At 40.8% G+C, this 15299-nt stretch overlaps 1 protein-coding gene across 1 annotated transcript in view; it reads right to left on the bottom strand.

The window, feature by feature from the left end:
• Positions 1-15299, bottom strand: part of TMEM132B (transmembrane protein 132B) — a 246649-nt gene that overhangs the window by 31356 nt on the left and 199994 nt on the right. The window contains exon 5 of the mRNA XM_086761697.1: positions 13125-13268. Within this exon, the coding sequence (XP_086617823.1) occupies positions 13125-13268 (144 nt within the window). The remainder of the gene's footprint in view (positions 1-13124; positions 13269-15299) is intronic.

The raw sequence follows: 15299 nt of genomic DNA, 5'->3' as shown, positions 1-15299 counted from the left end.
AATTAGGCTTTTTCCTGAGCTTGTTGCAGCTCTTTCTGAACTCCCAGTGACAGACAGAAAAATAATTATTTGAAAGACAGGCAGCAGCAGCCACCCTCAAAATCTCTTCAGTCTCACTAAACAGGATCCCTTCCCATCCTGACCCACGGACACTCACACAATGTCAGCAGCCTTCTCTAAGGAGTCAGCTTCTGTACAAAAACCATCTGTGTATTCTTCAAAATGGGCCAAAGCTGGAGGCATTTTCTTACAAGAATTAAGGAGATCAAAGTTGGCAATAATGTATTTTTCCTCAGCAAAATTAGTTACACAAGATGAAAATATCAATAATAACATAAGGCGATTAAACAAGCCACATTGTCAAGTTTCCTGAGAACAGAAGGTCTTTGCAAATGGCTGTCTAGGAGACTTCAGCCAGCCATACTCACCAACAATGTTGTGAAAAACAAACAAGTTGTAACTTAAGTAGTTACAGTAGCATGGTATCCACAGAGAATACTGGGAAACATCCATACATCGTGGGCATTTGTTTTATTAAACAAATACCACAAAAGAGAAGCCTCACAGTGTCTCCACTCTAATGGTGGTGGCTGGATCTTCCCCATCTCACCATGGTTAAGTGCAGTTATGTAGAATCCAGCTGCACCCGTGCGGTTTCCTCCAGTGTTACGTTGCATAAAGAGACGAAAAGCCACCCCTGGACCTCTGCGGGAGGAGGCTGACAGAGGAGGAGTTGCAGGACAGGCTGTAAGGAGGGGACACACAACTCTGGCAACCTGCTCCAAGGAAAACGCAGCCCCACATTCACAGCCATCGTTTCCCTTCTGCCCTTTATTTGCTTCAGCGTTACTTTGGCCTCACTTACGGTACTCAGATCCCGATCTTCGCTCAGTCATTTTTCAAATGTTTGCTTGGCATTTACAGTGCACAAAATATGCCTAAAAACACAGCAACGAAGGATTTATTCCAAGGAAGGATTTTCTCATTTTACAGTAATAATCTCTCATGCTAAACTCACTGCAGGTTGGGGAAATCTAAAAGCCTACAGCTTCTGTGTGGCGGGGACTCTTTTTGGCTGCAGTTTTCCAGTACTGGTGTATTGAAATCTTTTATTTGTGGGGTGGCAATAAAAGATGTGGAGAGAAAAAATCTCCCCTGGCAACATGTACTCTTGAAAGGCCCTTTCAAAGCAAACATTCCAGCAGTGAGAAATACTTCAGCATGCTGCGTTCCCGTCCTCCTCCCTTCGCTCACCGCCTCCCCAGCCTATGCTCTCAGTATTGGAATAATAAATTTCTTTGTGCCCCATCTTACGAAACCGTTTCAGAACACCTTCACGCACTTGGCTGGGGAAGACCTCACACAATCAAGCGCTGTATTCTTTCACACAGCGCTATCAGTATTTTATGTTTCTTTGCAGTCAAGTGTTATCAGCTGGCCATATAGCATTCAGTTTTGGAAAAAAAAAATCATCATTATATTCTGAAGCACTGATTGCATCAAATGGCAACTAGATTGGAAGACAGTCATCACACTGGGCTCAGGCGATTAAAAACTCACTTGGAAAATTGGCGCTTGCTGAGCCTCTATGGAAAGAAATGAATTAAGAAGGAAAACAGTAAGGAACGGCATGCATTAATTTTGCTCTGCAGTGGATAATACTGAGTGTAAGAGATCTAAGGAAGAACTGTGTCTTAAGGATTTTCTCTTACGTTTTCAGAAGAAAACCTGAGAGCCATTGGATGGGGGCTGCAAATTAAATGCAACAGTAATCTCAGAAGCAGCAATCTGAAAAGAACAAATAAATAAAGCATATAAATAGGAAATAGCATTTCCTGCTAGAAACTTATCGTTTCTGACAATGCATCTCAAACAAAGAGCTGCCTCTTGCTGGCAGCCCTGCCGTTCCCCGTTCCCTGGATAATGTCACTCCCCTCCGCACTGCTCAGCTTCACTGGGTGTTTGTACAAGTAGCTCAATAAAGGATTACCTCCCACAATGTCTGTATTGTAGCCAGCCCTGTAGAACTCCTGTTCGGCTCTGAGATCTGCAGAGCAGGCACTGTGTCCACACCTCTTTTATACAGGGCTGAGCACACTGTCAGCAGTCCACAAATAATAAATGCATGCAACTCAAACACCCGAATCTTCTTCCATTAAGTATACATGCAATTTGCAGTGTTTTCTTGACCCTTGCAATAGTTGATGTATCTCTGCTCATTATTCCTGTTTATTACAACACATCCTTTTCTCCAGCCCGTGACAGATTCTGGATCCGGGCTCATGTTGACGGAAGGTTTCATCCTCCAGCCCAGGGCAGGACTGTGTCACCTAGCCCGTAGGACATCGCAGGTGCTCTCTAGCAGGACCAGGCTGGGATTCCCTTTGAAGGAGCTGTAGAGTTCGTTAGCTGCTGACTACATGCTGCTGAAATCTATTTTTACAATGTTGAAAGGCCATATCCTGCAGTGCTTCTCACATGAGTAGTCCTTACTCACACTCAGTAAATGGGGCTATTTGCACAATTATGATGGGAGCAAAACCAGAACAGGAGCAAGCATTATATCTGTAATGTACATCACAGATTTTATACACAGGGATACATACGTCTATATACAGCATAGATCTGTCCGACTTCACCATCTTGCAGTCTTCCTCATTCACTGGTCAGAGCATACCTGCAAGCTCTGACTTTCCCATTTTGAGTGGATAAACCAAAGCAGAGCATTTCCCCTGTAAAAGTGCCAGTCGTCTTTACCAAGCCTCCCTCCCATCAAGCCAAATCACTGAGACACATCAACCACGCTTCTGGACACCGTGTCTCCCCAGTGCTAGTTACCAACGCTGGGTCTCAGGATATCTCCCACCCGGCCGTGTCATCCAATGAACCTGTCAGGTAGAACCTTTTCTCTGGCCAGGCTTTGAAAAGCAGAGCAGGCGCCCAGCGGTTGCGCCCCATTTCAGACCACTGATGGGACAGTGTTAGCCTGTCCAGCGTGGCATGCAGCCCATCCTTTCCATGGCTGCAGAGGCTATGGCACATTAAGGGGGTGGGGCTGGCTGTGGAATGACAGAAGTTTGTACAAATATCTATTGGAAGCTGTATTTAAAAAGAAAAGACAAAGAGGTAGGTGTAGAGGATGCAGAAGAATGTCAGAGCAGGATTAGACTCTGCTGTAAACTCTTCCAAAGACTTTGTTTCATGTGTCTACTTGAGCACAGTTACCGTGTCTGTCCATTTATATGACAGGGGCATTTATATGTCCCCTCATGCATCTATTAATTTCTATACATATATGTATATGTATGTGTGGCCTTGTATACAGCAGTATTTTATTGCCTCACGGTTTGCTGAGGGAAACTGGTTTTGTACCACAAGTGTACCTTTGAATCCAAACTGCCATACTTTTAAAACAAAATCAAGTTTTTGCCATACGGTTATGAATAGAGCCAGACTAAATGTGAAACAAAAACATTGACCAGCTGGAAGGGGAGCACAAAGGTGACTGAATTTCCTAGTCATGGACTCTAGGAGATGGCGCTATCAATGCCAATGCTGGTAGTTGGTTGACCTCTGTCTTTTTTTAACAGAAACGCATGAGCAGTATGTTTGTTCTAGAATTGCAGAGCACTTCCAGTGCTTTTCCTCAGGAGACATTCATCAAAGGAATAAAATTAAACAACCTAATATTAACAAAACAGTGTTTCATTTTCACACTGAATTCAGTGGAAAGCTGCTTAATTCCACAGCCGAGTGTCACAGAATTCCAAATCTGCCCCACTGAGGAGTTGTAAAATGTAGAGGTGATGAAATTAGTTTCTATTTCCTATTGAACAAATGAAAGCTTTAAAGTTCTAATCACTGCTTGACACTTTTGATTCTTTTAAAAGCAATACCTGGACCATACTGCAATAGCCTAACTCAACTCACAAAAGGAACTCTTTAGCTCTCCAGCAGTTGAAGGAAGTCTTTGATGTGGGAGTGAATGTTTCTGTACAATGACATTACTATAAATACAAACCAAAATGCTAAATCCTGTCATTTATTTAACCCCAAAGCCACTGTTCCCAGCGAAGTCAATGGGGACTTTCACCAGCATGCGTAATGCAATTGAAAGAAGAGAAGAGCCACACTCCAGTGCTTATCTTCCATTCCCTGTACTTCATACAAATGGCAAAAGAAATAAATACCATTTAAAACTTCACTTTGTTCTTTCATCCTTATTTAATGACTTGTCCAACTCATTATTGCAGTTGTTATTCTTTAAGGCTGAATTTTCCCCAATTCCCTCAAAATCCCAGATATACCCCAATCCTGATGTACAGGTACAGGTCTGCCTAGCTACATGTTATTTCTCCTCCTGCTGCTGTTCCTATGATGGAAATCAAAATAGTTTTCTTTCTGATTTCCAATTCTGTATGATGAAAATTAATAATTAAAAACACAGCAAGAACAAAAATGCCTTCTACCACAGAGGAGAAAGGGAGCTGGTTACTGTCAACGGTAGGTGCTTTTTATGTCAAATAAATTAACTGCACTTCAAAATGACGGTGGTGTGTCAGCCTCATCATCTCCTTCCTCAACTCCAATTACGTATCTCGAGGGAATGCATTTCAGAACACATTACTAAAACACAGGTGTGGATGAGTGAAACCACAAAAACATATACTGAAAATCCAACTGCAACCCACAGAGCCAGGGGAATGCCAAGGTTTGGTTGCTGAGCCTGCCGATCGCTGCCAAGCTGCCTCAGCACAAAGTTCTCTTGAAATAAAGCCTGTTTGTGAGTTGAAAGAGCATGGTATGTACATTTTAAATAACATTTTTGGTGCCCAAAACACTATTCCTTATTTAAAATGGGATGCTACACCATCCAAGAAAGCATCATTTGCTGCCCAGTCCCACTTCTCTCAACCATCACATTAGCGAAGAGGGCGGAAGACACAGACTTCTTTCTCATCCCGTAGCTGACAGCTAATGGCTGTTTTAACTTTCACATGGAGCAAATTTTGCCCTCTGGAACACCTCTGTCACTCCAATGCCTTTCACACAGTTGCATGACTTTAGCTGAGAGCACGTTTTGGCCCCAGGGGTGTTGATGACAACGGGAATCTGAATTAATTTGCCCAGTCAGAATGATAGTTCAAGAGGTATAAAAGCCTCAGAATCCATGAGGTTCATGCAACCGCAATTAAATGGCCAGCTGCATTAAAGTTTATAAAGCAGAGTTAATTTCCTACAGAACCTGGAGAAAACACATCCAGAACTTTGTCATTTTCTCCCAACAACAACTACTTATTGCTGCATTTGCTTTTGTGGAGCCTGGACGGAGTTGTTTACCCTGTGCATCTCTTAGTATAAAATATTCAGAGTTTATCCTAAGCAATATCGCAGTTCAGGCTAATGATTGTTTCCCAGGACTGGGATCCATGCCCTTTGCATTTCTGCTCTCTGAGCAGCCAAATGTTAAGCCATAGAATTGTTTTCTTCCTCAGAAGCAGCAGCTGGTCCCTTGGAAGACACCATAAGCATCTCTGCCGAAATCTGTGTAATTGCACATGCCGGCATGGTCTGTTCTTAACGGATCCTCTCCCAGACAAAACACTGTTTTCTCAAGCTGGCTTTGAAGACTGTGTGTGTTTAAAAATAGCTTTAGGAATATACACACAGATATTTTGCTATAAACTGTGTACAATGTGTACTGTGTACAGAATATTAGTTCTTCAATATGTGATTTTCTGAGATTGCCTCATTGGCATCGTTATTACTATACATGGAGCTGTTTTGTGTGCAAATATGATTCTAGACCCGAAGTTTTAGCTTGGCACAATCATAAAACAATATAGATTTCAACCTGTTACTGCATACTAGCAGTAGATGGCTATGTTACTCTCTTCTGATCACACTTTATCTAGCTAGACAACTAATTAGTAGAATCTGGTGACCTGAATGTCAGAACCTCTGATATTTCACCAAAAAGCAAAATCCTTAATTCAACAGTCGACATACTGTAGAGAGATCTGCCGTACTCTCCTGCCTATCTCTTGTGACTCATAATGATGTACTTCGTATGGGGGCAAAGGGGGTGGGTTTTTTGGCCAAAATAACTTGAAATTGTAAGAAGCTCTAATTTAGAAGTTTGATGAACTGCAAGCAGCTCAATGATATTTAATTATTGCTCTAACTTAGGCATACCTGCCTAGAGATAGAAATGACAAGATGCACATCTTCCACGGGTTTCTTGCTGATAAATCTTACTGGGCCAGGAGTGTCCTTATCATCACCGTGACCAGCAGCTTCACAGGGGAGGTCTGGAGTAAAGCAGAGAGGTAAACCAGAACTCCTCAGTCCCAAGCAGCATCCTCAGCTTCGAAGTAATCCTTCTGTTCAGCTGAGGAATGCTTCACTGCCGTAAACCTCCTGCCTCTGCCAGGCATCAGGGGAATCATTATTTCAGGGGCTTTGTAATGGACTGCAGAGTCCGTTACCTCCCAGCTCCCAGAGATGGATGGAAGATGAAGCTGACAGTGACGTGAGGTTGTTAACAGCTGATTTCATGAAGCTGATGATACTGACTCACTGGCACTAATCAGGTGAGATTAAAAGGACAGCATGGACAGGGAGATGAACTCACCAAATTAAACATTCGCACTTCAAAAGCTCTCCAGTTGAGCCACTGCCTGCCGCAGCCCCAACCTGTCCTGCTGTGGGGCAAGACAGAGTGGTTAAGCCTCCAGGGCTGTCAGTCTTGAACCATTCAGCAGCACTGAAGCAAAAAAAAAAAAATCACTTAAAAAATAAGATCTAGCTCAAAATGAATTGTGTAATTAACCAACTGGCACCAAAGTAAATCCATCATCTAAACAAGTAGAGTATTTTCACTGCTTCCCAAAAGAGTCTGGACTCCTGGAGCGAGCTAATTCCTGCACGAGTGACCACAAAATAAAGCTCTTAAGTAATGTAGTGATAGGTACTCAAAAATATGATAGATGGAGAAATAAGATTAGCTCCACTTTATGTACAAGTACATTACATTTTTGATCACATACTTTAGTGGCGAAGCAACTGCAGAACTTGCAAATTACAAGCTCTGGCTTTGTTTTCAGAGCTTCTGCATAAATAGTTGTATTTAATGACTCCAGGCAGGCACTTCTTTCTGTAAATTGTCCTAAGAATATGCTGTGAATCTGCAGCAAATAATTGTTCCCAAAAATTCAGTATCTTCTGAATTGTAGAAGTGCAGTATCCCTCCCTTTCCCTTGGTTGTTTTTCCCAATGCTTCCTTGTAGCAGCCACTCTGCTCGGGTTCAAGATCACTGTCCCAGGGCTGTTGAATAAGGTCCACAGTGGCTCACCTGCTTTTTGTCTGGAAGAGGGAAGAATCATTCTCAAATTCAATTTATTTCAGCTATTACCTTTCCTGCCTTTCTTACGCTATTTTTATTACATGTTAGATAAAGCCTAGCTGGCTGCTGCTAGGAAAATTAGGTCTTCTATTGTTTTAACATTAATTATGGAGAGTTCAAGATAAGGTTTGTGTTAGAAAAGTTGGGAGTAGGAATGGTTTGAATTTTACTTTCATTATAATTAGACAGGAAATTATGAAAAGATGAACAATAATTCACTGAAGTGCTTTTCCTCTACCAAGCTAACAAGAAAAGTGCGTTCTCGCACAGAGTTCACGATATGTTATTGAAGCACCATTGTTCTTAATGTATGCACGTTCAGCCTGTTCCTATTGCACTTTACGTGTGGGCACAACAGGGCAGGATGAGGCCCTCTGACTCCCTTCTGTTCAATTCGTGGCCCTTTCTGTTACAAAAAAAAATTAGGCTAAATTAGTCCATGGTGTAACTCCATGGAAGCCATTTGAATTACCGCAGAGATTAATTTGAACCATCAGTCAATTTCTGCGTAACTTGCAAAGGACATGAAAATATGACTAATGTCAGAATGAACTAATTGGGCAGCTGTCTCCCTTTCATTGGTACACCAACGAGATAAACATTTGGACTAAAAAGCTGTCCTCATCCTAATTTCCTCACTTGATGCTGCTTTATAGGTGATATTTATGAATACCACATAACTACAATGTTTCCAGAATTTTTCTTCATGTGAAATTACTATGGTTCAGGCTTTTAAAGGCAGTTTTACAAGGAGAAAAAAAGGAGTGCATGGACCTTGCTTGGAGCTCCTAAGCAGCTGTAAAGATTGCCTGTGCTAAAGCACCTCAAGTTAGACTTCCCTCTGCAATACAACCATCTCAAAATGTTCCCTCCATCACTGATGTTGGTCTAGCTGTTTATTTCCCTCTAACTATGGCTCAAAGGCCAGTGGGGAGCAAGTGAAACCCACTGTAACAGGCCAACAAAACTTCAGCAGGGCTTATACTTCCTGGCAGGATGGTACCTTGCCATGGTACAAGTGTTTTAATCTTTTTCTTCAAGGCTTTTTCCCCCCACCTGTGAAGACGGAGGCCCCATGGTTCAGCATACATATAGAAAGGTTCATCCCCACCACACCTACAGCTCCTTTATCTCTCAGCGTATTGCCCATCACCAGAGTAGCTGAATAATTTGTTCATAAATTTTATCAAGCTTCCACCACTCTTTTTTCCTTCAGCTTCACAACCCTATTTAGCTGTGGTTTCCAGGAAAAGCAAGACACAGGGAGAGAAGTCCTTCAGGTGAGTCTATGGCAGAAGACCACTGAAGTTAATAGAACTTTAGTGGAGAAAACAATTTTATCCATTCAGAGTCAACAGTAGTTTCAGAAACTACATGAGGCAGGCTGAGGCTGGGAAACAGGTGTATTTCTCTGCCTGGTTTGCAGATAAGGAAGTGAGATTCCAAGGGGAATGAGTGATTTACCCACACTCGCACAGGAAATCAGCAAGAGATATGGAAATTAATGCTGAGAAGCATTTCAGTGCCTTAATCACAAAGCCAATCTTCTCCCTCAAATGCCAACAGCATTAAATGTTCCTTTTCAATAATGGAATATGCATAAGAGTTTCACTGACTTACAGTAATGTTTCCATCAAAAATTTTTAGAGGGAAGCCAGTTCAAGTTAAAATGGTTGGTCAGTATTACGACCTATGTCCAACTGTAGGGATCAGCAATTGTAGAGACCAGGGATTGTAGCTGAACTGAGCAAGTTTACCTGTGAGATTCCCTTGAGGATCAAGTCACGCTAAGGTCAGAAAATGCAAGGTCAAAAAGCAATAGGTGCGTTTCATTATATTTACCACTAATTAGGTAGGCTTTGAAAAATGTGGACTGAAATATTCTTTTGCTGGGAAGTTATTAAGCTGTTAGGCTGAGGGAATATATGGCTTAGAATAGGAAAGATTCACATCTCTTGCCTACAAATAAATCACTTGTACACCATCTATCTATTTGACCATCTCTGAGCGGTATTTATGTCAACATGATATCTAGGTAGCTGCCCGGATAAGCACATTTTGTATAAACACATAAATACATAATAGCCTGAGCCAAAGTCTGTTTTTATTTAAACTAGTTTCAATTCATTGTGCCTTAATTGAAAATAATGATGTTAATGCAGTGATCAAAGAATTGTCTCATTAATTGTCTATTAAATCATTAGCTATTAAACAGAAATAAAAGGTTAAGAATGCAACAATCTCTGTTCTGTCCAAAAGAATATTAATATCTCTCCAATTACAAAGAAACAATAAAGGCAGAATTAACAGTGAAAAGAAGCTTAAGATTAGGTAATTACATCCAAAATGCCTGACAACTGTTATTAGAGGGTTTAGCAGTACGACCTATACAAAAAAGGCAACACAAATTTGGAAGCAAAGTCAATATTGACTTTACCAAAGGAGCTTGTAAAGGGAATATGCATTTTTTTCCCTGAAGAAATATAGGCACATAAACCCTGTACTATATTTTAACTCAGATAATAATTCATTATGGATACATTCTTGCAACCAATACATATATTTCCAGTTAAAAAATTATGCCTGAAGAACATTCAGTCTGAGAGCACCTCTCAGTAATTTGTGACTAAAATCCATTACAAGGATGCTGTGATTTTCACAAAAATAACATTACTCCCATTTTACATCACCAGGCTGAGGCAAGATGAACTCAGTGAAGACCACATTCAGACCTCTTGGTTTTGTTCATTAAGTCAATATAGTAGACCGGGAACCGGGTTTGGGAAAGAGTCCCACAGAAGCACTCTCTTCTGTCAGTGATTTGATACTCAAATTATTCACAGAACAGTCAAATGAAGACCTGATTTATACCCAACTCAGTCACTACCAAAAGAGGGGAGAATTATAATGCAAATCTTGTAAAACCTGTGCAGAATTTTGTCTTGTGTTTTGGACTGCTTTATCCAGATCACTGAAAGGAATGGGAGGACACTCATCAACTTGAAGGTGCTTTGGAGCAGGTCTAATTCCACCTAGAAATACAACGTTTTGAAAAAGCAAGAAAGAAGGATGGTCAAAGAGTGAGAGCTTTGCTTTCCTGAAGTGTATAAAGCCACAAGCGGAAAGTCTGTCTCTGCTCACAGAGGTCATGTCAAGCCTTATTTAGTTGCCAGCTTCAGTGGACCTTTTAAATTTGGGAACGAGAACAACTTCATGCCCAGCTTTGACAGGATATCCAACTGCTGATTGAACTAAATAGACTTTCAACGGGCAGTGTTCTGAAAAGCAAGATTTCCCTAATGTCTGCAGATACTGATTTTATTAGTGGAATAGGATTAGGAGTCCTTTTCCTGACCTTTTCTTATCTGGTTCAGTCCAGTATTCTCTAACTACAGCAAGACCTAGAGACACTAGTAACTCAGGCCAATAGAAATACAAGTCCACATACACCATCTTTTAGATCTGGACCTGGTTTTCTGAAGTGCAAAGAAAATACAGCCTCAGCAATATGCTGATGATACATAACTTGGTGCTTGAGTTTATAATATGAACAATTCATTGTGAACTGAGAAATAATAGCCACTAATGAGATAATAGCTGTATGGGACACAGAAAAAGAAAAATCAGCAAAATTTATCAAGAGAGTCTGTTCCGTTGACAATTTAATCATAAACAACAATATTCATTCATGTTGCTTCTGACTTTCAAGGAAATTTGGCTTCCAGAAAAAAGAAAATGTGATGTTTTTCTTTTCCCATCTGATATATAAGGGAAAATATAGAGGCTAAAGCACACGCTAGAGACTCAAGAGACCTATTCCATCACTGGCTGAGGCTAAACACTGGAACAGTCACTTCCATGAAAAGGGAGTGTTACAATGATGTCCTTTGCAAAATGCTTTGAGGTCTGAAAACTGCTAGGCATTGTTATTGTACAGCTAAGCCCTGAGCTATCAACTTCTCTGGGGACACAACTGCACACATGCCTCTGCCCAATAATTTGAATCTTATTTACGAATTATTTGCCCTCATGATAAATGGAGATAAATCTTAATGAAAAAAGTTGGAAGCAAGTAGAGGTTGCTTGACTAAGGCTTTTGCCCAAACCCATCCTGCCTTTCCTATAGCTACCTAGGATCAGATGGATGTATTTCACCTACCGACAGGTCTCAGAAAGAGGAAATCTCTACGAAACGTGCAGTTGCTCTGCAAGCTCTTTAACTGCAAAGGAATTTCTTTGTTGTTTGACCTAAAATGTAATGAAATTCTGTTTGTTTTAGAGGATGTAATTTATTCTAGAAATTGGTAACAAGCTGATTCGGAGCTGTCAAAAATAAGAAGGTGAATTTTTTTTGTTCCAGCACATCATCTTCAAAATAAATAGCTTTGCTGTGTGCAACTCTTTAGTCAGCTAAAGAACATAAAAATTTATCTGACGAAGTACAAGCTATCTGTTAGGACCTTTGCAGTCTTATCTACAAAAAGGTTATAATAATAGATTAAAGGGACACAGGTATAGGATGTGGGTGTCAAATGCAATCTCAGGAAAACTTAAACGAGTGATCAGGTCTGGAATACATTCACATATGGCACAATTGATAGCTAGAATACGAGGAGGAACTTGTTTCTTGAAAGCTATAGAGAATTTATAAGAAGGATTACTATAGGTAAAAAGAATGACTATACTACCCGATTTTTGTAGTACTTATATATAATATACAGTACTTTCCTGGAACTGAGACAAAGGAACTATCTTTCTAGGGCTACCCTAAGAAACTCAAAAATAATACGAAAAAACCCACCTCTACACAGAATTAATTGTAGTCAATTCTTCGGTTCATTTAAAACAAGAAAAAAAACAGCCTCAAACCACATAATAAAACAAATAAACCTATTAAAGATATTCAAAAGTACCTTTTTAATGTCTAAAAATAATAATGAGCTAAAAGCTGAAAGTCATGCAATGGTGTCAGAAGTCAGGAAGTCAGTGTCTTGATAAAGTCACATTAATGCTATTTTCATCTCATTATCAAAGAGGGAGAAGCAGTTGAACGTATTATTAAAAAAAAACAAAACAAAGAAAAAAACCAAAACCATACCACAACATTGTTTAAAGGCTCCCAGCTCTTATTTTAAGAATTTTTGCAATATGGTGGTAATTTTCTATTCTGTCATGCTCCTCCAGATTTTGGTACAGTTCAGTATCTTTGCTTATGACAAATTCCTGACTGGAAAGCAGGTGATGCAGTCAGAGGCATGTAGGAAACCTTGCTGTACGCTGTTACAATATATCGCATTATTGCTATTAAATAATGGATGCAGAAAAGCCGCACAAGAACAAAGATCCCTGTGTGGGGAGTTGACTCTTCCCAAGTGGGATGCATCAGACAACACGTTCCTTCTCATCGTAACTAGCTGGCCAGTGAAGAAAGACTAGGACTGCTCTGTCAGCATCCCTAGCCCTCTTCTGCCACACCGTATGTAAACACCAGCACAAATGGGTCCATATCAGTCTATGGAAACGTGCTAACCCTGCGTAACCTCTGGAGATCACTCTCCTCATCACACAGTGGAAACAACTCATCACTGCAGAAACAGCCATGGCTGCGCAGTGACTGGATTATGTCAAATCCTGAATGCGAGCTAGGTCCCAGTATGGTAGTGGTGGAGGAGAAAAGGATGAAAACTCTCTGTTCTCCACCTTATGTGGGTGCCTTACCTTTATGACGTCTTCATCAGCTGATTTGCACTCAGTGGAGTCTGAAACATCGACCACAGACCCATCCTCCTCCACAGCAACTACCTTGACTGGAACAGACACCGTTTTGCCTGTCAGAATGGCCGTGTTAAGGACTTCCGTGTCCTGTATGCACACACACAAATGAAGGATGGCCGTTAGAGAAGCCCAAACCCATGAGAATGCTGCAGGGGCCAAACTGATGAACCAAAACCCTGTCTCTGACAGGGACGGGGCAGGGACAATCCTTCTTTCCACACACCCTTCGAGCTCCCTGCAGTTAATGGTTTAACAACTTTCTAAGCCAAAAAAGCTGCATCTGGACAATCAAGTTCTGGCTGTGACAAACATCTTGATTTAGTCTTTTTGAGCCCATTTACAGGTTTGGCTGCTGTGGCAATGAAATCTGTAACACAGTGATGTGCGAAGGCACATCTGCAGCTTGGCAGAACCACAGTGCTGTTCGGGTATGATCACCAGAGGGTGTCAGCGACAGTTCCCACCCCTTTGCCCCAGATCATGCCAGTAATTTGGGAAGTGATTAGCAAGCATTACGATAACAGCATTTCTTTCTTACTCTCCCAGCTAACCATGTTGCGAGTTGACCATTCTCCCTTTTCAGGACATAAATACATGATGAGGAAAACTATGCATGAGGTAGAGTATTTCTTACCTAGAGATGTTTTACCACATTTATCTCCAATTCTGATGAATTCACAGTGCTGGCACTTAATGACTCCATTAACAAAGCCTTCCTCTGTGTCTCAGCATGGCTGCAGTTTGATTAATTACTCCAAATGAGTTGCTACAGAGGTCCCTGCCTTGCGTAAGCAGGTACGCAGACTGGAGAGGAACGGCCTTCAAAGGCCTACGGAGCAGCTTGTCTCTGCTTAAGCAGTGCTTATTGCAGGCCCAACACCTGACACACACGCGGGGCGAGGAACAATCTGTGCTTCCACAGAGGTTCTGGCCGGCCTTCTGAAAAAGCCTCTGATAGGAAATACTGCTTTGATTCAATCCGCTTTTTATTTTTCAACTTCCATAAAACTAATTGCTTGCCAGTTGGAAAAAAAAAAAACAAAAAAAAAAACAAAAAAAAACAAAAACAAAAACTTGCCTCAAACTAATCTAACTTTAAATTCCATTATTAGAATTGGTGTGAGAAGAAATGGATTTCAGTGAAAAATTTGATGGCAGCTTGCATAGGGAGATATATTCACTATCATTTGCTTCTGTCTGCTATGTAGATTGATAGAAAATAATGGGCATTGACTACAAGCTAAGGACAGCCGGAGAAGACCAATAAATACTTGCAACTAAGATGTATTATTAATCAATATTCGGAAACTTCTACAAAAAGCACCCTGAATAAAATGAGTTGAAGCTCTAATAACACGAGTGCCAGCTAACTAATATAGCCTGCTAGAGCTTTATGGGCAGTCATGTTCCAGAAAAGCATTTAAGCATGTACTCGAGTCCATTTCTGTTCAGAACAGCACTAAAAGTACGTGCTCAACCTGACACGTAGACTTCCATGTGATTTAAGCACACGTTTAAGTGTTGTCCTGAGTAGAGATGCTTTTCTGAATAATACCTCATTAAATAAATATGCTGCCTTTGTTCTGTTCTCTGCGAGGTAAAAACCAGATGTTTTACACAGTACGCGACTGTCTCGTTTTTGTTTATGCTGTAACCAGCTGGCATCCACGAGGACGGGACACTGGGAAAAGGAGAAGTATGTGACAAAAGTGGAAGTGTGAAAGAACAATTGTAAAACAAAGACTGAGGTTTGAACAAAACTAAGAAGAAAAGGCACTGCTAGGTGAAAGGAAACAATTAGATGCACCTCAGGTGGAAAGAGGTTGTGTAAGACAGACAAAGAGAAACTGAGGGTGCTTCATCCACAAGTATATCTGAGAAGAGGTAGTCAGATTTCACAAAACCAACAGCAAATATCCCATAAATCCTAAACTGTCAATTCAATATAAGCATATGCCAGATATATGATGAAGACGCACTGGTTCTGTGTCAAAACACCTCCAAAAAGCAGTTTGCCAGTACGCTATTTCTAAGCCATTCTTCAACAACAGCCTTCCTCAGTGCACCAGGAGAAACAGTATTTTTGCCAAGGTCACAAACAACGAACACACAACTAAT

This window comes from Chlamydotis macqueenii, chromosome 17, assembly GCF_036417535.1.
Source record: "Chlamydotis macqueenii isolate bChlMac1 chromosome 17, bChlMac1.mat, whole genome shotgun sequence".
NCBI classification, from domain to species: Eukaryota; Metazoa; Chordata; class Aves; order Otidiformes; family Otididae; genus Chlamydotis; species Chlamydotis macqueenii.
This window is presented reverse-complemented; position numbering and strand designations above follow the sequence as displayed.